Source organism: Lissotriton vulgaris, chromosome 2_1 (genome assembly GCF_964263255.1).
Source record: "Lissotriton vulgaris chromosome 2_1, aLisVul1.2, whole genome shotgun sequence".
NCBI classification, from domain to species: domain Eukaryota; kingdom Metazoa; phylum Chordata; class Amphibia; order Caudata; family Salamandridae; genus Lissotriton; species Lissotriton vulgaris.
Window position 1 is genome coordinate 1,991,590,005 of NC_141687.1, and position 23,037 is coordinate 1,991,613,041.

The 23,037-nt window shown below is 42.9% G+C and overlaps 1 protein-coding gene across 1 annotated transcript in view; it reads left to right on the plus strand.

Moving 5' to 3' along the window:
- IQGAP1 (IQ motif containing GTPase activating protein 1) overlaps positions 1-23,037 on the plus strand; it is a 446,185-nt gene that overhangs the window by 264,576 nt on the left and 158,572 nt on the right. The window contains exon 15 of the mRNA XM_086958211.1: positions 22,030-22,193. Coding sequence (XP_086814337.1) covers positions 22,030-22,193 — 164 coding nt within the window. The remainder of the gene's footprint in view (positions 1-22,029; positions 22,194-23,037) is intronic.

Here is a 23,037-nt window from a genome sequence, read left to right on the forward strand (position 1 = left end):
GTATAGAATTATCTTATAGGCTCAACACACCACACTCCTTATTTGTAATTGGACTCTCGACTACCTCAAGTAGCCCTCCTATCGAGCCATTGTATTCTGAGCTTGCCTCGGAGCTGTCCGCAGCGCTTTCAGCATAAACATCATGAAGGTCTCCACTCCTGGGCGAAAATGTCATCCGTGCTTTAACTGTTTTAAAGTATCCCCCTGTAGATCTCGGGGGATCAGGGATTTTAGGAGAAAAAGTCTGAAAAACAGAAGACTTAGTATGCTTGGAAGCCTATGCTTGGTGCTACACCAGGTCAAAACGGGAAAACAAAAAATGTTTCAGTAAACAATGTAAAATTGCAGCTGTAGTTAGAGTACCACACAGCGCAAGTCACTCCTTTATATATTTATTGGTGCTTAAACAGTGTGATCTGCTGCAATAGCACGCATGCCAAACGTATAGCACCAATGTAATTGCCAACTGCTCATTGATTCATATCATAGAAGCAGCAGCCTACATAAACCATCAGAAACTTCCTTATTCCTTAAAGATAAAAGATGGCCCAACAGCCAGACAAAACATGGCATCCCCTTTCTTGGAGGAACTTGATTTGGACTTGTTTGTTTAAATTCATGTGTGTAATTCTATTTATGGATAAGCTTCTTTTTAATGATCACAATTGTAAGTTCAATCACTGTCTAAGGATGTTGCATCGATACACACTCTCATTGTGATACATCAATCCTCGTTTGTAACGGCTATTTTTTTTTCCTTCAACATGATTATGCAACCATTTTGTTGAAAAAGCATCCTTAGTGAATATCACTCACTTAAAAGTGTGATTGTGTAAGTTCTGTATTTGAAGTCTTTAAAAAAGATTCTCCACATCGAACATATCTCTGTTAAATCAAATGATACATATTGATATAAATAAGCTTGTCCTGAAGCAGTTTCTCCTGCACAATTACTGAAATACAATGCCTATTTATTTGATGGTATTTTATCAAGACTGAATATAAAATAAAACAAAAGAAATGTTTCAGTGGTGCTTTGTTAAACCCACATGTGCACTTGAAAGGAGCTAATAGCTTCATAACGTGGATTGCAAAATAAAAGGGAGGGCATGGCAGGTTGCATATCTACAAAGAAAGCATACCCTATCCTAGTATGGTTTCATGAGACTGAGTGTCATGCTGGTCTATGTTGTAAGTGTATACAGCACAGGAGCGCCCTGTAGATCCAAGGGTATCAACTATTAACAAACAACATTGTCCTAATAGGTATCATTGAACGCCAACTTTAGAAGATTTGTACAATGCTTAAGCAATGTGTTGCGTAGCGCCTACAGTTGCTTAAGTGAGGATAAGGCTGCAACTTCTCTTCACTGCAGTGCAGGCTATTGGTGAGTGCCATCCCTGTTTGGAGTGGAGTCGTATGGAGGAGGTTGTTGTTGTTGTTGTATAAAAGTATTCCGGCGTCCAATGGCCATGCACCAGAGGGGAATGATACATGCACCAACTCTCTCAAATTAAATACAGGTAAGGTGGACGTTTTAGTGGTGTCTGGGTGCAAGAGCTCTTTTTGCAGGTTTGAAAGAAATGGGTGTTCAAGGCTCCTTAAAAATGCTTGACTCTGAACTAGCATCGCGGGTCGAGTTTAGGGGATGACACCTTGGCTCCTTTGGGTAAATGGCTCACGACATGATGTAAAAGAAGAGTGCTACATCTCGTCCAGTAGTTGTTTAACATGCCTGCTGGGTCCCTGAGGAATTAGCCTTCACTTAGATATGACACTCCTTAGACAATCTGGATAGTGTGGTACTTTTTCGGACATCCACCACAATGTCTAATTACAGAGGGAAATGGATGAGTTTCTGCCACTTTTTCAAGGAAATAATTTCCACTTTTCCAACATAACTGACAAAAGCAGGCATTTCAATTGAGACTTGTCTCATTTGAGCTAAAACTGAGTGACGAGTAAGTGAATTACTGGTTCTTTTCACATTGAAACTACTGCTGTTTTTGCCTTTTGTTTTGAAAATGTAGTGTTTGGTATCAATATGGAATCTAGCTTTCATTCTTTTTGCCTTCCTCCTCAGCTAAAAGATACTGCCTAACATAGGTGTTCACCGCGCCGTACAGTTTTACTAAATACTTCCAAGGAACTTTGTTCTTCTGATAAGCTTCTTAACACCCATTATATGGTTGATGCTGGCAAGGTGACGCCAAAGCTTCCATTAGATGATGAATACGAATCACTTACTGTGTCCCGCAACGCAAGTCTTTAAACTGGTGGATGGGTCATGTCCTCTCACAACTTATTTGTGTACTTTTGTGTGGGTCAAAAGCAACTTCAGTCGCATTTTCAAGTATTTTCTATTAGAAATATCGGCAATGACAGATGCTGGAGGAGATGCAGGAGATGTGAATTAATGTTCACCTAGACCTAATGAACCTCTGATGCTGCCTTTTTCCCCTCCTCCCTTGTCTGTCATTCTTGATGCTGGATAATCTTCCCATTTGCAGCAAGAAAGAGGGAGGCAGTGTGGAGGAACAGGACAAAGATAAAGCATAGGGAATTAAGTTCTCCATTTGCAATCAGCCTCTCATGAACCTCTATGCTGTAAGTAATACATTTACGCTTCTGATCCTTTTTCTGATGCATTTTAGTGAGGCATCTAGCAGCGGTGAGTAACCATACTGTGGGGTGTAGCCCGCTACAGACTACGAGCCCATGTATTGCACCAGACAGTTGTGGCTCAAAGAAAAGCTTCAAGAAGTAGTTTTCAGTTCTGCGACTCTGTGTCAGAAATGTGAACTAGAAATATGGTGCCTAGTATTGTAGGACTTCTTGAGAATGCAAAAGGTATGTGAACTGATTTTGACTCAGTTGCACTTACTACATTAACATAGTAATTTGTCCCTTCTAAATACTGCATATAGTCTTGTGCTTATTTATTTTAGTAATGGACTCCGAAATGGCTACTGGTAGATCAAAGGGCACTGTAAAAATAGCCCACAGTGAAGATACAGATTTACACATCTGGCCTTCAGTGCCTGTAGGGTCTACAAAAAAGGTTGGCATAGGAATAGATGTAAACAATCTTTGGCAAAGCCAATAGGTCTCGCCTTTGGGACCTTTTAATTGTTTTGCTAGAGCTATTGGCAATGCCAATGTGTTAAAGTTATGCTGTAGAAAAGTGTGGCTGCTGTGTAGCATATCGAACATGTTTAATAAATAACAACAATAAAAATGTGTTGCATGCACGCTGCATAGGCGAGACCTAAAAAGACACAAAAAAAGGACAAAGACTGCATTTCTGACCCAACCACTAGATGCCGCAAAAATGCACTGCAGGTGAATTGCAGTATTAAAGTTAGGAATGGTTTTGTGTCACTGTTTCTTTATGTTCTGTGACCTGGTATAGCCAGAATTTTGAAAATGCTTTCTGAGGTGATAACTGGTTTGAATTCTTTCACTAAACATTAATCTCTCTTCACGCAAGCAGTGTAGTCAAAATCTATTGTGTTGACTGTCCTTATTTCAGTATTAAATTATCTTTAGCAGTCCGTTTCAGTAAAAAGAGATGAATAGGCTGGTGAATGAGTGAAATAGAGAATGGAGATTGGAGGGGTTTTTAAACATACTATATTCAAAGGTGCATAATAATAGCGTTCTGAGATTAAAATAGGAATTTAGCAGGAGACTCTCGAAAACTTTCCAACTGGAGAGATAATACACCAGCTTTGAGAAAATAAGACGCTGTGATGGCAGGTTCATAGCCATATAATGGTTTAGAATTGAGAGACCTACATTAAACTAAGGAAGATTTTTTACCAGAACAGTGTATTGTGGATGAGGTAGTTAGTCATTTTGCAACCTTTGCAGTGGAAGTAATATTACTTCTCAATTAAAGTTTCAGAGAAGTCTGTTTGTAGTTTCTGCTTGTTCTTCTTGGAAGCATTCCTGGGTAAATAGGGACACAAGATTATTTGATAGAAGTGAGAGCCAGATTTAGAGAGGAGATTGGAGTAGATATGTGTTTGATGCAGGCCCGGCTCCAGGAATTTTTTTTTGGGTGTGCCAATGGTACATTCGGGTGGGCAACTACCATCCCAATTTGTCGCTTTTGGAGGTAGTCTACAAGCCATAGATGACATCATATCTACTTGCCAACAGTCACTATGATACAAGGATTGCTTCTGTGTGTATACAGAACATGAGGAGAGATATTTATTGGTGCCCCCCCACTGACTTCTTTCTCTGTAGATGCCTTTACTACAACCCTCCAACAGTGCACTCCATCTTTTTGTAGCCCCTCCCCCTCATGACCTCCTCCTCAGACTCCCTCAGTACCACCTTCCAACAGCACCGCTCCTCTCTCCAAAGGCCCTCCTCCCCATGGCCTCCTCCTTGGATTCCCTCATTGCCACCCTCCACCAGTGCCCCTCATCGCTCCATAGCCCAGCCCCCCATGGCCTCCTTCTCGGATTCCCTAATTGCCACCCTCCAACAGTGTCATCTCTCCGCAGCCCCTCTCTCATATTTGATTTCATTTGTTGTTTAGCGCTACTCATAGTGTAGGGTGTCATAGTACTTTACATCATGCACACATTATGCACAGACAGTGAATCATACAAGTATGTAAATCAGCCTATAGGGAATGTCACATAAGCCAATGAGGATTACAAGGTGTTGGAATAGTGTTTGGTCTGGAGAAGCACAAACGCAGGATTGAAGCATACCCCAGTGTTTGTGGGGTTGGCTTTACTGATTAAAATGTATATCTGCCAAAACAAACTCTTTATAGCAACGTTAGAGTAATGAAAGAGTAGGGAAATTCTAACTATATTGAAACACTCAAAAAAAGTTCTAACTATACTTTTCAGTTTGTAGGTAGCTCTTTGATGTCGGTTTATAGATCACTGTCCTATTTTAGGATTGTAACTTCTGTACTGCAAGTAACCCATTGAGCTATCCACATAACATACAGTTAATCTGCATTTAAAAATTATGAACAGACAAAGTATTGTTTTTTAGTAGCTGTGACTTGCATCCGTCATTATAACGATACAACAATATAAATTAAATATACGCAGCATACACAAAGTATGTGTCTTGCTGGGCCCTCACCGACTTTTAGGATATTAACTAATATATACACATCCTCGAAGTATACACAAAGTATATATCTAGGTGGGCCTTCGCAGATTATAGTTTAAAAAGACAAAGCAGTAGCCGCACATTCTCTTACCTGCACTGTTCAAACTCTGTGCTACAGATGTATCTGATTAAAATCTGAAGGGGTCAGCCTGACGTCACTGCGAGGGCCGCAGTTCATGTTTGGGTGGGCCAGGCTCATGTTTGGGTGGGCCTGGCCCACCCTCTAGAACCGGGCCTGGTTAGATAAGGGAGACCAGGCGTGTTGAAAGCGAGTTAAATTTAAACAATCATTAAGAGCTATTATAAGTCATGTATTCATGTAGAATCATACTGTTTGAGATGGGCATTGTACATCTTATAGGAGCATGTAGAGCAGTGAAAGTCAGAAGCGAGTGTGACACAAATAAAGAAATAATATTATTCAAAAGAAGTAGAGCGTCTGTAAAACATCAAGCTGCTACCAAAATGTGAAAAATGAAATCCCATCAAAATACAGATTTTATCAGGCAGACACTGTAAAATGAAAAGTCATAAGCAGAGCATCCAGGAATCATTCTCTAGGCACTGACGAGCTACAATATGCAATATAATATAAAGGGATAGATCAAACAGAAACTAAAGGGTGTAAGCATTGTTACAAAAACCTGGTGTTAAATCCTCTGCAGTATAACATTGTAGAATCGCTGTACTTCATGGGAGGGGCAAACCAAACGAGAGAAAGGAAAGCCAACGATTAAGAAGGAAGCAAATGAGATCAGCCCGGGAGTGAAGCGTGCGTGTGTGCACGCGCAGTCTTCTCTTTTTAGAAGCACATACTCGTGCTTGTGGCGAGCCCCTGCTCGCTCCCGCAAGCCGGATGCCGCCACAAGTACGAGTATGTGCTTTCAAAAAGAGCAAAGCGAAGGCTATAGGTCCTCATATGCAGCGCATGCACGCTGCGTAGGCTAGACCTAAAAATGCATTATGGCCATGGGAAGCTGGGGTTGCACCTAAATGATTACACTTTGAAGGTATAAAGTTTCAGGCTTTGTTTGTGATATCTTCAAAATACAATTCTTGTAGCTTAGCCTTACTGTGAATTGTGCAAACCGAAGTGCAGCAATGTCAGTTTTTGGTATGCAACACCAGAGTACCTGCCTGGAGTTTGACATGACAATTGAAACTGACAAATCAAGGTTTCCTTTAGCTCTTGCTGATAATTCCAAGTAGGGCTTCTTATTGTTATCCAACATTGTTGCCTGTAAACAATGTATGCACCCCCAGCAGAGCCGGACTTGGAACCAAAACTGGCCCTGGCAAACAGCTCTGCCGATTTTGTAACAGGTGCTGATTTTGCAGCTATGCTGCAAAAACGGCTCTGTAACAAAAACCACCCCAGGGGCCCAAAATCGGCCCCCGCCCTAGCGGCCCACCGGGGAAACGCCCGGTGCCCGCTACGGCCAGTCCAGCCCTGACCCCCATTTGTGATAGACCAAACAAGCTCTTCCATTGAACTTCACACTCCCATAAAAAGTGTTAAAAGTAGTGGGTGTTGTACTCTCCCTCCTTCCCTCTAGACACCCCACCCTCAATGTTTTTTGTGAATTTTAAACCACGATCTTCCAGATATGTTGGCTAACAAGACTTTTTCCAATCAGTAGAAGCAAAGATATGCAATTTTAAACATCTCCAGTAAGTAAAGCCCCAAAAAGCACAAAGTGCCACTCGCGGCTATCCTGTTATGCGAGCCTGGGTGAAAGTCACAAGTTCAGGCCGACCGCAACAGAGCACCAGACAAATACACGGACCAGTTTTGAAGAAACAGTTATGAAATATATCTATAATTCATGATGTGCCACAGTTACCCAGGAACATTGCTTCTCTTAAGAAGCAAATCCATTATTTCCTCTACAATGATTAGTGCATCCAGTAGAAGCTTGATGCACCACAGGCAAACATTTGTGTCACTTCACTGAAATTTTGTGACAGTCCCAATACCATTTGTAAATCATGAGCCACTTGGCATGTCACCAGTCTTAAATACGGTGCCTACCAGGCGATATTGTATTCATCATGCGGTATTTAATAGCCAATCAATATGTATATACCAGAAAATAAATTAACAGAATTGTTCCTGATATATTCCAGGGTGATGCCACCACTTGCAAGGATATTCTGTATCTGTCTAGTGCGCAGTCATCACATTAGTTCCACCATTTGACACGTCATTATTTTTTACCTTGACTCTGATCTCATTCGCTCATAGGTGAATCATTTATTTAGTTAGGGCGTGGTTGTGGTAGCATACAGTGAAGTGACCAGTAGTAGTGAATAGGGCCTTTTTACCCTGTGTTAATAGAGTGAGGCCTACAGACTCATGCACCATCTAAAAAATGTAGCTGCTTGGTGCTTAACTCACCTTTGGCCTATATTAGGTAGACGTGGAGTGCTGCGCAATACAGGAGTAGTGACTGCTGTTTGTGTTCCTGGGAAGGGTACAGTACAGGGATAGAGCATTACTGTATAGTACATGTGGGATTAGTGCATGTGTCTGAGTGTATGTATACCGGCAGAAATGCATAAAGCAAAACACACACAGATGATGGATGGAATGCAGAGCAATCCAAACATTCACCCACAGTCAAGAGATCAGGGTTAAATTAATTGTTCTTTTACTCACCATGCCACCCCAGTTTAGACCCAGCCATATGCAAATCAGTTTTGACCCTGTGCCTCATGGGAACAGTCCAGCCCGCACTGCCATGACAGGTCCTCCCTGGACCATAAACAAGCACCCTGAGACTCGTTTTAGGGCATCACCTCCTCATCAGCCTGGCTAGCTTTAATCTAGTGACCCTGGGAGAACCTGGCCTGGCAGTTCAGGCTGGACTGTTTTCGAGGGGAACAGGGTCAAGACTGATTTGCTTATGGCTTGTTTTAAACTGGGATGTCATGGGGAGCAAAAAAATGATGGATTTAGGCCCAGAACTCTGGACCTGGGTAAATGTTTGACGTTGTTCAACATTCTGTCCATCAATTGTTCATTTAGCATTTTTAAGAAATACATGACATGAAAGATGCAGTGTTGTACAGTGCATGCACAATGGAAGCATATGTTGGATGTATGGGTGTCTTTCGTGAAGTACAATACTTGAAGGGTGAAACGGTATGCGGCGCACATGGTGAGTGTGTGTACTGTCATGGTGTGTGTTTGCAAATGACCCACCCTGGTACAGTATAGGAAAGCTTCAGTGCTGAATAGCGCGCCCAGACTAAATGAATGTACTGAATGTTGGTGTACTTGTAATGGTACAATGCATGGAGGTAACAATGATGGAATGTACAATGAGTAAGTGCGCCTGTGTTGGTACATCAAATGAGGGACCATGGGATCCATTTGGGGAAGCCAAGACCTGCCTGGTGAAAACATGGGGTTTGGGGTAATCCTCCCAAACAGATTTGTAAATTGCTGCATTCCTTGTGAGCTTGGGGGACACACTAGAGGAAGTGACCCTTCCTCTACATTTCAAGAGGTTGCTCTTTGATTCAGTGATATACCACAGGTGAAGGCGATGGGGCTTGTAGGAAATTCGGTCACTGGTTGAGGGGGGTGAAACCCTATTCAGGCAGCAACCACAACTCTTGCTAGGGTGAAACATTAGCAAACCACAAACTAACCTGTGCTTATCCCTCTTGTAGCTTGACATAAAAGCAGTATGGCTTAACTTGGAGGCAGGGTGTAAAGTATGTATGCAGCACTCCAAACAATAATAAAGTGAAAACACAACACAAGAAAATTCCCAGACCAAATTGTAAAAATAGAGTAAAATGTAATTAATTATTTGAGACCAAAACGACAAATCTAATCAGTAGATCCAGAGATATGCAATTTTAAAAGATTTCCAGTAAGTAAAGGTCCTAAAAACACAAACGACTCTCACTAACTGGTCTTGCGAGACCAGGGGAAAGTAACAAGTTCAGGCCGACCATGATCGGGCGTGGGCCGGATACAGGGACCAGTTTAACCCCACCGAAAGAGTTACCATCAAAATTTAGCACAAAGAGTCAACTTTGCGGTGTTAGCCGCCGCGAGAGGCAACGACAGCGTCGCAGATGGTTTTTGCTGTAACGCAAAGAGCAGACTGGGTGCCCCGGAAGGTCAACGCTTGTACGCGAAGATCGTGCGTACGTTGTAGATGGTTATTGTTGGAGGTCCCCATTGGCAGTCTCCGTGGGCTGTCTGTGCTGTAGCATGAAGTGGAGATCTTATTTTGCTTGGCATTGCTGTGGTGTGTAGAGTTGGGTTCACCTGCGCTTCGCGTTGGCAGACAGCAAGATATTGGTCCTAACAGACCCGTTCACCATCACGAAGAGCCTAGTACTTGAGAATTTGTATTTTTATTTAGTAGGGACTTCACGGATACCGCACAAAGGTTCCAGGACGAGACGGGCACCTCTTGGGGATCAAGAACTTATTCCAGCTGAGGCTAGCAGGTCTCAGGCATGTCCATTTGGAGATCCAAGCAGCAGGTCAGCTGCACAGATGCAAGGACCTCTGGAGATTGTAATTTCCTTGTAGCTCAGAACAAGAGGTCAGTCAACTGACCTTTGGGGTCACTTCACACTGGGATGAGAAGTTCTGATCCTTCCCCTCTAGTAGGTCAGCAGAGAAGCAGGGCCAGTGGGGTAGGAGTCCCTCTGGCAGTAGAACAGCACAGCAGTGCTGTAGTATCCACAGGGCCAGGAGGGTACTGAAGAGTTGGGTCTAAGGTTCCAATGTTTATACCTGGTGCCTACTTTGAAGTAGGTGACATTTCTAGAAGTTTCAACCCCCAGAGGTGCTTGAATTTCTCACTCCCTGCCCCCAGCGTATTTTATGAGTATGCTCAGGTAGAACATTTATGATATGACCCTCCCCTTCACCCCCCTCAAGTCAGAGATGGTCATCCTGTCACACCTATTCTCCCTTTTCTCACTGTCTGACAGCAATACACAAAGACCAACTGCCAGCTACATCTAGTCATGTAACCTAGGATTCAGGCTGTAGGCACCAAATGGTTAGGACAAGAAATTAGCTTTCTAAAAGTGGCATTTGTAGAATTATGGCTTGAAATCTGACTTTACCATTAAAGAGGCTTTTCAGTTACAATTCTTTAGACACCAAACTAGATATCTCCATTTGCTCCCTATTGGAAGTTACCACTTATTAAATGTAATAAGGTAACCCAATGTTATTCTAAGAAAGAGGTAGGCTTGCAGTAGTGAAAAACAAATTTAGGAGTTTTTCACTACCAGGACATGTAAAACTTAAAAGTATATGTCCAGCTTTTTAATTATACTGCACCGTGCCCTGTGGGCTGCATAGGGCCTACCATGGGGGTGACATATACATAATAAACAGATAGGTTTGGACCTGGCAAGAGATATTTTTGGCAGAATTAAATGACAGCTTTAAACTGCACACACATGCTGCAATGGCAGGCCCGAGAACTGTTTAAAGGGCTGCTTAAGTAGGAGGCACAGTAAGTGCTGCAGCCCCACTAGTAAAATTTAATTTACAGGCCATGGGTACATGTGGTACCACTTTATTAGGGTCTTACAAGTAAATTGCATATGCAAATTGGGTGTTGGGCAATTTTACCATGTGGAAAGGAGAAAACACAAGCACTTTAGCAGTGATTAGCAGTGGTAAAGTGTGCAGAGTCCTAAACGTTAACAACACCTGGTTCAGAAAACTGGAGGCTGAAGGCAGAAAGTCTGGGGATGGCCCTGCAGAAAGGCTATGTCCAACAAGGCTGATAAGGGAATAATAAAGAGTAGAGGTGGGAGCCTTGGATTAACCTTTTGATGTATATATCACTGCGGTTGACATCCTGGTGTGAACTCTGGTCCGTCCCATGAAATGTGTTGTAAGTCAATCCGTTTCAAAGTCATGCCTGCTGTGACAGACATCCTACGCAGGAGGAAAGAAGAAAAGGAGAAATGTACAGTTTAAAAGGAGAACCCCAACATACAACTTCAAAGACTTGGACCCTAAATCACATTTGGTGTTTGGAAAAGGACTACAAGAAGGGGAGGTTGAAACCTCTAAATTTGTCTTCTGCCAAGCAGACAGACAGGCTGTTTGAGGAGGGGAAGCTGTGCAAGCCTTCTGCCTCTGGCTGGCCTGCAGGGTAGGGCCTGCTGGTCTCCATGCTGTGTGAGGGGACATCACCCTGGAAACCTAGATAACCTGTCCTGGAGCCTAAAGCACTAGCACCTGCCTTACTGCAAAGAGCAGGGTGCCCTGTGAGGAAGAGGAGAGAGTTGGAGGGAGCAAACTTCAATGGGGAGCCCTGTGTGGGGAACAGCTGTACACCAATCAGGTTGTTACCAGTGTGCATTGTTGGATCGGTGAGCCCAGCATTGCAGGAGAGGGACGCTGAGACTGAGATGGGAGTTAAGAACCGTGCACGGTAGTACTAGTCTGTACCACTGCACTGATACCATATGTAAGAGAGGGTCACCAGTAAAGTTGCTACTGTGTGCAGTGTTAGGACACGTAACTGTCTCGCCGTCAGTGCTTCATAGCGGAACCTGCAGCCCTACCATTCTGTACCACAGCAACCCCATATGCCAGGAGGGGCTTCCGGTACCAACATTGCCACTCAAAGAAGAGACTGAGGCCACATTCAATGGGTTGAAAACTACCCCTGGCTCACGGTTGAGACTGCTGAGGATGCCGTGGACGACGTTGCACCCTCGCTGGGCTCCAGTTGAGAATAAAGAAATGACAATGCCCCCGCTGCTGTGTAAAGCCAACTTTCTGCATCTGTGCGCTTAGGGAGCTGCTCCAACAACTGAGATACCTCCGCCAGAGCTGCAGCGTGCTGCACGTATGGGCTGCTGGCAGCCCAGCTCTTCTGAGCAGAGCAGGACTTGTGGGTGCTCGCACTTGGGCACTCGCTAAACACTCCTGTGCTGTGAGCACAGGTTAGAGGTCAGCTGGACTGGTTGGGCACCAGGGGACTCTCTGCGAACTGTGTTGCGGCACCATAGACACTTTTGAAAAAATCCTGCAGCAACAAATAAGACTACTTTAATACGGCCTAATTGTGAGCATTGCTTGAATATGGCCACCAATTAATGGGGAATAACCCCGATCACATTACACAAAGTAGGATGGTACAGGGATTTGCCGGACAACTAGAGCGGTTAGAAATAAAATACTTCGTTTTCTTATAAATGCAAGAATTTGGCTGGACATTGATTTGTTGTTCATACTGTTTGCACTTTTCAGTTGAGTCGTGTCCACACTTTCCCCCTTGACTGCTCAACCACAGCTACCACTGAGAGTCAAGTGCAGAAGGGATACTTGACCCAGTTGAGCAGGCTCCATAGTAGGTCAGGCCCCGGTACATTAGGAGCAGTATGCTGTGCGCAGTAGACCCTGTTATGTCCGTGGCGCTCAGAAAGGTGTTCTGACGTGAATTCACTGAAACCAGAAATTAATTGCAAATTTCTTTTGGTTTACTAAACTGTAGCATGAAATGGAAAATTACAGTGACATATATGCATAAACATTCTTTTGCCACAGGCAAAAAAGAGCTTCCACATATGCCAACCAAAGTTCATTCATTTTGAATGAATAAATGAGAACAGATGTTTGCACCAATTTGTGTTACTGTGACATTTGTCACTGTCAAAATTATAAAGGAATCATCGTAAGAAAAGGAAAGCAAAATATATGGATGACACCATCAAGAAGACATTCCTGCTAGACGACTTAGATTACAACGAATGAAGCGAATAATAATGAAGCAGATGTTATATTGATTTGTGTAGCGCATTAATCACCCAAGATGGGATCCAGGCGATTGGGAAGGTGTGTAGAATTGTTATTCCCATAGTGCTTATACAAAATACTAGGTCTTCAGCTTCTTGCAGAACTCAAGAAATGTGGAGGAGGCTCTGATATGTTAAAGGGAGGTTGATCAATATCTTGGGTGCGATGTAGGCAAAGGAGTGACCTCCAGTTTTGCTTTTGCAGGAAATTTGTGCAAGTGTGTGAGGTAGAGCATAGGTGTCTGGGGGGTTTCTGAAAGTGTATGCACCTGCTCAGGTATTCTGGTCTTGTGTTGTGCATGGTTTTGTGTGCTTGAGAAGTTTGAATTGGCTGCACTTGTGAATGGGGAGCCAGTGAAGCTTCCTGAGTTGCGGTGTGATGTAGGTGCGCCATGGAAGGTCGAGTATGAGTTGTGCATGTGTAGGATGTAGAAGCGCAAGGTGCACCCTGCATTGACTTGATCCATCATGTTAAACTTGTCATCTAGGATGATTCCTAGATTTCTTGCATGGGCTGTGGGTGTGGTTGTTGATCCTAGATGTAATAGCCACCAGGTGGAGTTCCATGAGGGAGGTCTTGTTGCCGAAGACCAGTACTTTCATTTTGTCGGAGTTGAGCTGCAGGCAGTTGGTTTGCAGCCAGTCTGCTAATATTGTCATGCAGTTGGTGAAGGTGGTTCTGGCTGCATCTGTTGTCTTTTGGTCGGATGATGTTGGCAGGTGTGTCATGTATATGTTGGAAAGGGTGGGCTGAGGGATTATCCATGTGAACCTCCGCATGTCAATTTCTTGGTGTCTGATGTGAAGGGTGACATTGATTATGTGACTTGATACTGAAGTATAGGTTACAATTATTGTTATTATTAACCATTTGTAGATTGCATAGTCTGCATTAATATGGCATTGTTCTTATAACACAGTATATCACCAACAGAGTACAAAATACAAAATCGCATCTTGCTTTATTTGTGTCCTATCAGAAACTGACACCAAGCGGTTCATCAACTGAACAAGGTTTGAAATGATGTAGTATACAAAGATCTCCCGGCCTGGCAAATCACAAATATTTACTATTTTGAACATAACATAACACATTTTAAAGCACATGTTCGATTATGGGTATCTTATTACTGAAAAATAGACGTTTATTGTTATGTTATTATCCAGCTCTTTGGTCCTCTGGATCAGAACAGAAGGGAACTACTTCAGACACAACCATACACAAAGTACAGTACAGAGAACCCTTGCCAGACTGGACACACCACAGTCAACACCCCCACATATGTTGCAGACAAGCTCACCATCTCTGTTGAATCTCTGCACACCTGAAGACTGCAAACTAAGAAGTGTAAAAAAGAAAAAAAAAAGACAGCAAACCTATTTCCTATGTGCACCCAGGATCTTGAACAGCATCCCGATATCTATCAGGACGGCCCCAATGCTGCTCCCATTTAGAAAAGAGTTGAGGACTCACCTCTTTAAAGAACACTACATCACAGTGCATTAACCATCCACAACCCAGCATTCTCTCATCTTACATGTCGACTTTATGCTTGTCTTTTACCATCTACAGTGCTTCTGCTGATTTGGATTGGTTTGTGCTATAGAAAAAGCATGTGCACACTTTCTTCCGCCTTATTCATCTCACTGAACCAATATGAAGACAAAGTGTTGAGGCAGTAAATCTTGCCTGACAAAAGATAATAGCACTGTGCAAACATGTCAATTAATGAAGTTCCAAAACTATGAAAAGCGCCACAGATTTTTAGGCTCCTTACAAGTCCATGCAAATAGCAGCATTGCTCAATGCTTTCCTGGTAGCGCAAGATACTAAAGGAAACACAACAGATGGCATAAATCTTTACTTTGTGAGGGGCCAAGGGTTGTGAACTTATGATTCTTTGAAAAGTTTACAGTCCTTTGTCTTTTACTTTCTTATTGAAATATTTGCATAAACATTTTCAAATGTTGGCCAGATTTTAAAGGTTTGCAAGAGAGAATCACACATGAATTTTACTCTATAATGGATCCTTAAAGGTGTGTTTCGAACCCCTCTATCTGTTTCTAATACGTCAAATGTAGCCTACTTTCGTGCTGAATCAGGTTTGGGATGCGACCAGAATATTGTTGTTTTCCAGGTATTCAATGTGTTGGCGGTTGGTGACCTTTTTGAAGACTTTGGTGGGAAAGTGCAACAGGGAGATGGGCCGGTAGTTTTTGAGCTTGTCGAGTTAGACGGACAGTTTCTTGAGGAGTGGTTTTAACACCATATTTCCATTCATCTGGAAAGGTGGCCACGGTGATGGATGTGTTGAAGATGGTTTTGAGCTTGTTGCTGATTGTTTTGTTTCTGAGGTTGAACAAGTAGTGGGGACATGGGTCCATGGGTGCTCCTGAGTAAATGAACAGTAGTATGACGCTGGTGCTTTGCTTGGTAAGCTTGTCCCAAGCTGTGATCCAGTGGTCAGAGGATGCGACTGTGGGAACGAGGAGGCTACGGCTGTCAATGGTGGCGGGCTGGGGTTCGAAGTTTTTGTAGATGGGGAGATGTTTTCATCCTTTCACATTTTTCTGTCAGTGTTCTTGTATATTTGCCGTTGTAGCTTCTGTATTTGATTATCATCATTTCAAGTCTGTAGGATCTGATGCCTCAGAATGAACTTATCCTAGTTCATGTTGATTATGCCAAAAGTGGGTATCTGAAAATGTTCTCCTAGATCTGCCAGCGCCAGCCACAGGGGTCCTGAATTAATGAATTTATAGATGAAAAAGATAAGGATAAGCAAAAGAAACTAGCTCTGAGTGGGAAAGCCATATTTTGAGCTGCTCTTAAAGACTGTTGAGGTGGAGGCGACATCGATAATAAGGGCTAAAGAGTTCCTGGGTTTGGCAGCAAGAAGGGGAAAAAGAGCCACCACCAAAGTGGTTTTCTATATCACGAGGAGTGTAAAGTAGAAGAGCTGCGGCCGATATTGTGTTTGCTTTGTTCACCCTAAGTTGGCAGGGTATGACCAGAAGTGGGTCCCTTGCTCACTTTACCACTGAATTCAAGCTAGCCTGGCTGATGAGGGGTGTTATCCCGAAATCGGTCTCAGCATACTTGTTTCTGGTCCAGGGAGGACCTGGCCTGGCAATTTGGGCTGGACTGTTAACATGAGGCACCGGGTAAAGACCGATTTGCATATGGCTGAATCCAAACTGAGGTGGCGAAGTGAGTTAAAGAATGATGATGGGTTCAACCCAGATCTGTGACTGAGGGTGAATGTGAGTTTTTAAAAAGTTTCAGCACTCCGTCCATCATTTCCTTGCGTTTGCTTTGTTTACCCTAAGTTGGCAGGGAATGCCCAGATGTGGGTCCCTTGCTCACTTTGCCACTGGATTCTAGCTTGCCTGGCTGATGAGGGGTATTACCCCGAAACTGGTCAGAGGATGCTTGTTTCCAGTCCAGGGAGGATCTGGCCTGGCTGTTCGGGCTGGACTGGTCCCATGAGGCACAGGGTCAAGGCTGATTTGCAAATGGCTGGGTCCAAACTGGGGTGGCGAAGTGAGCTAAAGAATGATGATGGATTCAACCCAGATCTGTGACTGGGGTGAGTATCCGAAAAGTTTCAGCACTTCGTCCATCATCTTCTTGTTTTTGCTATTGCTGAGGAGTCAGACTCAGAATTAGCCCTACATAATAGAAGTCAGGGACAGAAAGTTAAACAAGACTTCAAGAGCCCTGCTTAGTTTTTGCAGAGTGCCCCCCACCAACGTCTACCATCTTCTCATAACCAAATTGAGAGGCTGTTGAGGATGATGGGCAATGCAATTTATCAACTATTTGATGTCATAATGGGTCAAAGTGTGAGCAATGAAACTCCCCGCCCCACTCATTTTAGGTGATTTGATATCCATGCAAACAAATCAAAACACTGGGGAAACTGGTATCAGTTAATGCTTCTTGCATCATTACACCCAAAAAGTCCATTCAAATACCAGAATATGTTCTTGTCTATGGCTTGTGTGAAGGGGAATTGTGTGCTCTTGTACAGATCTTCACCTAACTCTTTATATAAATGAAGGGTCTCTCGCCTCTTAGCAGACCCACTAACCCATGTTTGACATGCCCATTTTTGACTCATCATTAAATTCCATGCCCTCTATTATGTTGTGAGTCTACAAGGCGAACAGGACCACGATTGGTATTGTAACTAATATTGCATTTATATAGCTCTTACAACCCCTGATGAGGTGTCAAAGTGCTTTTTCTGCGATTAGCACGCTACTCCGAAAGCCAAAAAAGATTAGTGGTGAATTAGTATCAGGAAATATAAAATTAATTTGAGTAGTGGAAATGTTACTCTGTTATTTGGATTGAAAAGGATAGTTGAATGACAAAAGAGAGAAGGGTTTGCATTCATATAGCACTTGCTACCCCTAATGGGGTTTTAATGCGCTTTTTAGTGGGTAGCACGCTACTCTGGAACCCACACAGGATTATTGGGGAAATTAGTATATAGGAATATGAAATTTGAGTGGTGGTCATGCGAGTTTGTTACTTGTATTGAAAAAGGATAGTGGAGGGATAGAAGAGGAAAGGGTTTGCATTTACATAGGCCTTCCTACCCCTGATGAGGTGTTGAAGCATTTTTCGGCAGGTAGCAATCTACTCCGGAACCCAAAAAAGATTAGTGGTAAATTAGTTTAGGGAAATATGAAATTAATTTGAGCGGTGCACATGTTAGTCTGTTATTTGGATTGAAAAGGATAGTGGAGGGAAGGACTGCACTTTTTTTTTTTAGCTCATAGCAGTAGTAGGGGGTTTGGAAGGGGAGGGGAGAGAAGGGGAGGGAGAAGAGTCAGATGGAAGGGTTCAGAAAGGCTTGTTTGGGAGATCTGAATAGTGAAAGAATTATGGGATTATGTAAGGCGGGGTAGAGGCTAGAAGAGTCTAGAAGGGGTTATTTCTGGGATCTTAGTAGTAGAATGTGGTTTGGGATGAGTGAGCGAGTGGAGATAGAGGGTATATTGAGAGAGGTATTGATTGAGAAATAGGTGAGAGTCTAGAAAGGGTTTTTTGGGGGATGATAGTAGAATAGGGTTTGGGATGAGTGAGATAGTGGTGGTAGAGGATATATTGAGAGAGGCATAGGGTGAGATATTGAATAGTGCATTGGAGATGCTGTATTAGAAGCAAAGTAATAAATATAATCATACTTAAATCCATGGAAGGTATATATGTATAAGGAAGGCAATATATGTAGATTTAAGTTGTATTTAATAAACTCAGACTTTCAAGTGTTGCTGCATTTAAAGTTAATTGGTTTTTATATATTTTTTTGTAATTCAATAGTGAATACATTGTAGATAATTAGATATGATGTGATAAAAGACTTATGTATTTATGCAGTCATGTAAAAAGGCATTTCCTTTATAGAAGTCACAAAAAACAACCAAACAATGTCTCTGAGTTTATTTGCAACCATACTGTGACCCCCGAACCTCAACTCTCAGTATGAATGCCTTTTGCCCAGTAGTGTGCACCAGCCATTGGCTATATCTTCGTACCAAAACAAAATGCGGTTTGAGTCCATTATAAAGTTAAAGGTGAACCTTTTCTTGTCACCCAGGACCAACCCATTGCATTTCTTTGTATCTCTCTGCAAATCGACCACAATCCAGTGGAATGGGCTTAGACATTAGACATTAGACATTTTTAATTTCCGATTTGGATACCCACCAAGCCTTCATCACCCAACTCTACCTGAGAATAACCTCTCTTGAGGGCACCCACACCCTCAACGGCATCCTAACAAAAATGCAACAATGGCTGACTCGTAACCCCCTCAACTCAATGCCCTTAAACTGAATTCTTACTGACCGCATCACTCCTGACCTCAAAGACTGCCTCTCTCTTCTCCCGGCCTAGAATTGCACCCCGCACACCGTTGACTCCGCCAAATCCCTAGGTCTTTTAGACAAAGACACATCAGTGCTATCACTAGAGGAGGTAACCTTCAGTTGCATATTCTTACAAAACTTAAACCTTTCCTCTCCGCGGTTGACCTCACTATTGTGACTCATGCACTTGTGTTATAAAATTAGATTATTGTAGCACTTGTGGGCCTCCCATAAACCCCACTGGCACCTCTGATGGCTACATTTGATGAAACAGTTAGGGTAATCACTCGATCAAAAAGGGATCGTATCACCACTGACCTTTGAGCACTGAATTGCTACCCTTCAAGGCCAGGTTGCAGTTCAAAATTGCTTGCATGACCCACAAAGCGCTGCTCCACAATACCCCTCCTACCGGTCCCAGAAACTGACCCTATTGGGTGGAAACATATCCTCCAGAAGCACAAGCTCCTTAAGCAAAAATTTAAGAAAACGAAGACCTACAACCAATCCTTCTCTGGAATAGCCCCCAAAGAGTTGAATCTCCCTACTGTGATCAGATGCAAGCCATCCACATTCTTCTACAGGAAAGAAGTAAAATGAGTTCTATCCAACAAATTCCTCTCTCACGGAGGATTAGGCCACACTCCCGTTCCCCTGGTTAGACCCCACTTGCCATTTGTCCACTGCCTCTTTTCTCACCGAAATATGTCTAAGCCTTGGATCTAGGGTACACCCTGTGCTTCTAATTCTCCTCCTACCACTTTCACTTGCAATTTGTTTGAATGTTTTGTACTCTTACCTCCGGGCTAACCTTTCTCACAAGTACTATATGTTGTACTCTTATCTACTACCACCGTATTCCTTTGTATCCTCTTTCCCTCTCTTGTCTCCTTTATAGGGTATCTGTAAAGCGCCCTGTCATCTGAATGGGTCTTGTTTGCGCTATATCAAACTCTAAATAAATAAATAATCACGTATTCCCTTATTTCAGGAAGAAAAAAAAACTTCTGCTTCACAATAAATACCTAAACCCCCCCACACTGAACCTTCTGTTTGGTCTGATGATGGTCCTACCCCACACACCCGCATAAATTTGAACGTCACTACCATGGGGAAAAACTGCCTTTACTCCCCCGCCCTTATAACTCCCTTCCATAACTACCTCTGAACTATATCGTTGACATGTCCTACTGTCTATAGTGTACTTCTTTTATATATTGTTACTATGTATTTTATTTTTGCTTTATGTAACTCGGATAATTGCTACTATTTCATTGACATATCCCACTGTGTATAGTTTGCTCTTTTATACCGTTACTCTGTATTTTTTATTTGCTCTTTATGCAACTCATGTTTGTGTTGTTGTGCTAACTTTGTAAAGTGATCTGATACCTTTTGTTCAAGTTTACGCTATACAAAATTCGTTAAAATAAATTTGAGATTATCTTTTTTACTAATATGTACGCCATAACCCCAGCACACTGCTGATCTTCAATGTGAGAGGCAGGCTGGTGTGGGTCAAACACATTATACCATTACTGAATGCTAAGCCACAAACCGAGGTCTCCTCTCCCAAAAAAAGCTTATTTTCTCTCATTGTATGGCGTTCCATCAAATGATGCTGGACATCATTTTAGATCTGATTAATTGTACTGAAGTGTACGTGTTTGGAGTGGAATTCCTGGGAATAATATCTGGGATTAATCATGTTGGTTCATGTATTTTAACTACGGGTCCAGCTACCCATAAAGAACCTTTGAGGCACTAGACAAACATTATTGGGTAAAGGGTTTCTAGGTTTCTAATATTACTTACAAGGAGTTATTAACAGTTTGTGTCGTGATTTCTGCAGCATGCACTGAAGATCAAACTACCTCTTAATGCATTGGTAGTAAGAACCAATAATTTAGTAATAAGAAGACGCTTGAGGCACTTTTACAAAGTCTTTCTTTAGCCCGATGGGAGATATGAAAAATGGCTTTTATTCTCCAGGATCCACGAGCTGGAAAGCCTCTGTTGCTCCATGTAGTTTGTGTGAGTTGTTGGGAAGGGGAGAAACTGAAAGTCTCGGATATAAGGTTTAGATAGCCAGGTTTTTAGATTCAGTGAATGAAGTGCAAGAAAATGAATTTCTACATAATGCACAAAACCTGGAACTTGATCCAGTCCTCTGCAGGAATCCAGCAGAGAAACTTACACTTTTACAGAAGTAAATTATTGTGCTGCAGTTCTTCTTTCCTAACATCATAGACGTCACTTATAAAGTCAAAATGTAAGTTTACCATAACCACTGTAGTGTGATCTTACTGTGAAATTATAGGATATATATCAATCGAGAGCTGATTAATTGACGAGTGATGCTTTGGTCACTGCATCAGCTTGCTGCATTGGCGCCTGGCACGGATCAGGGGTGGTGAAGCAGAGAAGGAGGGGCAGCAATAAAGTGGAGCCGCGTCTTTCCTCCTCTTCTATGATTCCAGAATGGAATCAGGAAACAAACCGGCTTCCCCTTAGCCAATCACAACGCAGCAATGCCACGTTGTGATTGGTCTGAGCGCCGTGGGTCAGCACTCAGATAGGCAGTGGGAGCCGGTGCATGTTCCTCACCAGGCTGTGCATTGCAGTCTGGTGAAGAACATGCAAAGTGCACATGACTGTTTGGCCAGCCCAAGACGGCTGGCCAAACTGTCATGCACACTTAAATGCTCACCACTCATCCCCCTGCTCTATGAAGAGCCTAGCCCTTCCCTGCCCTGCAAGTGAAAAATAAAATAACAACAGCGTTTTGATATCAATTAATTTTTCCTTTTTTTGCACTGCCGAAATCAGTGGGGCGATGAACCTTCGCCTTAGAGGAGCCGCCACTGGCTTCCGGGCTATCAAAAATCCTCTTGGTCTTAGAGAAACCCCAAGGATCCTCAACATTTCTTGCTTGAGGAAGGAGATAGAAGTCTGATTGCTTGCGTAGCCTTTAGAACAAAAACAGATGTATCCTGATTTAGCCAGAGGTAGCTAGTGGGCTACCATTTTTTATATAGGATCGATTAATACTAAGCTGTCCCAGCAGGACACGATTCTTGTTAATTCTTTATTTATTCTGAGCTATCAAAGCTGGCTTTGTATAAACAATGACGATTTTCCTACCTAAGAGCTTAAGGTCTTCTAACCATAATGTTTCCATCTCTGATTTTCAGGAATTGTAGCCATTGGACTCATTAATGAGGCGCTGGATGAAGGGGACCCGAAGAAAACACTGGCTGCTTTGCAGTTCCCAGCAGCAAAACTGGAGGGCGTGGAGCCTGGCGTGGCCCAGCACTACCAGGATACACTGGTCCGTGCCAAGAGAGAAAAGGCGCAGGTAAGAGGGCGCAGCTCTTTCAGCCTGGCACTGGAGAAAAGTAAAGTGATCAGTCCATTATAGGGATGGGATCCGAGAGACTAGGATGTCTGTACCGAATGAGCGTCGGCAATACGCAAGAGACTGTCGAGCAGAGAAACGTGAGACCGACGAACAGGCAGTGCGGGGCTCCGATGACTCGGGGCTCTTGCTTGAAAGAATGTTGCGATGCGGAGAGCCGGAAGTCATCCGAGCCCCAAATGACCCTGGAAGCGGACGGAGCTCAGGGTCATTGGTGACTTCCGGTGAGCTTCTGATCCGCAGCCACCTCTCCAGCAGCAGCCGGTTGGGCATTCAGCCCATACAGTGGCCGGATTAGCAGGCAGCCCTACCGATTCTTTGACACGGACCTTGTGGTTTTAATACATTTCAACTTAACACTTAATAGAAACTTCTGGTTCACTTGACGCAATGCCGAAGCTCTTGTATAGCCAGATTGATTGTACATTAAAAAACTGTGGTTTAAAAAAGTAAGACTCAAGGTGACCGGGTGTACTCACAACGTATATTGTGTGACGAAGAGATAGTCTAAAAAAAATAGTAAAAGGAAGAACGTGCAAAAACATCCCAATACCTACTTGATGTGCAATAATTCTGCCCTCGTCAATAGGCTCGGTTTTCAGGAAACCCTGTTATCGGAAAGTCACCTGCGTGTTTCTAGTGATTATATCAGCTGTGGTGACTTGGGGAAATTATAATGAGCATTACGTTCAACACTGTTTTTCATTTATTTCAGTAGTTCAGGTTCAGAAATATTAATTAGGCACAGTCACATTAGGCCATTAAAGAGCAAATAGTACAGATG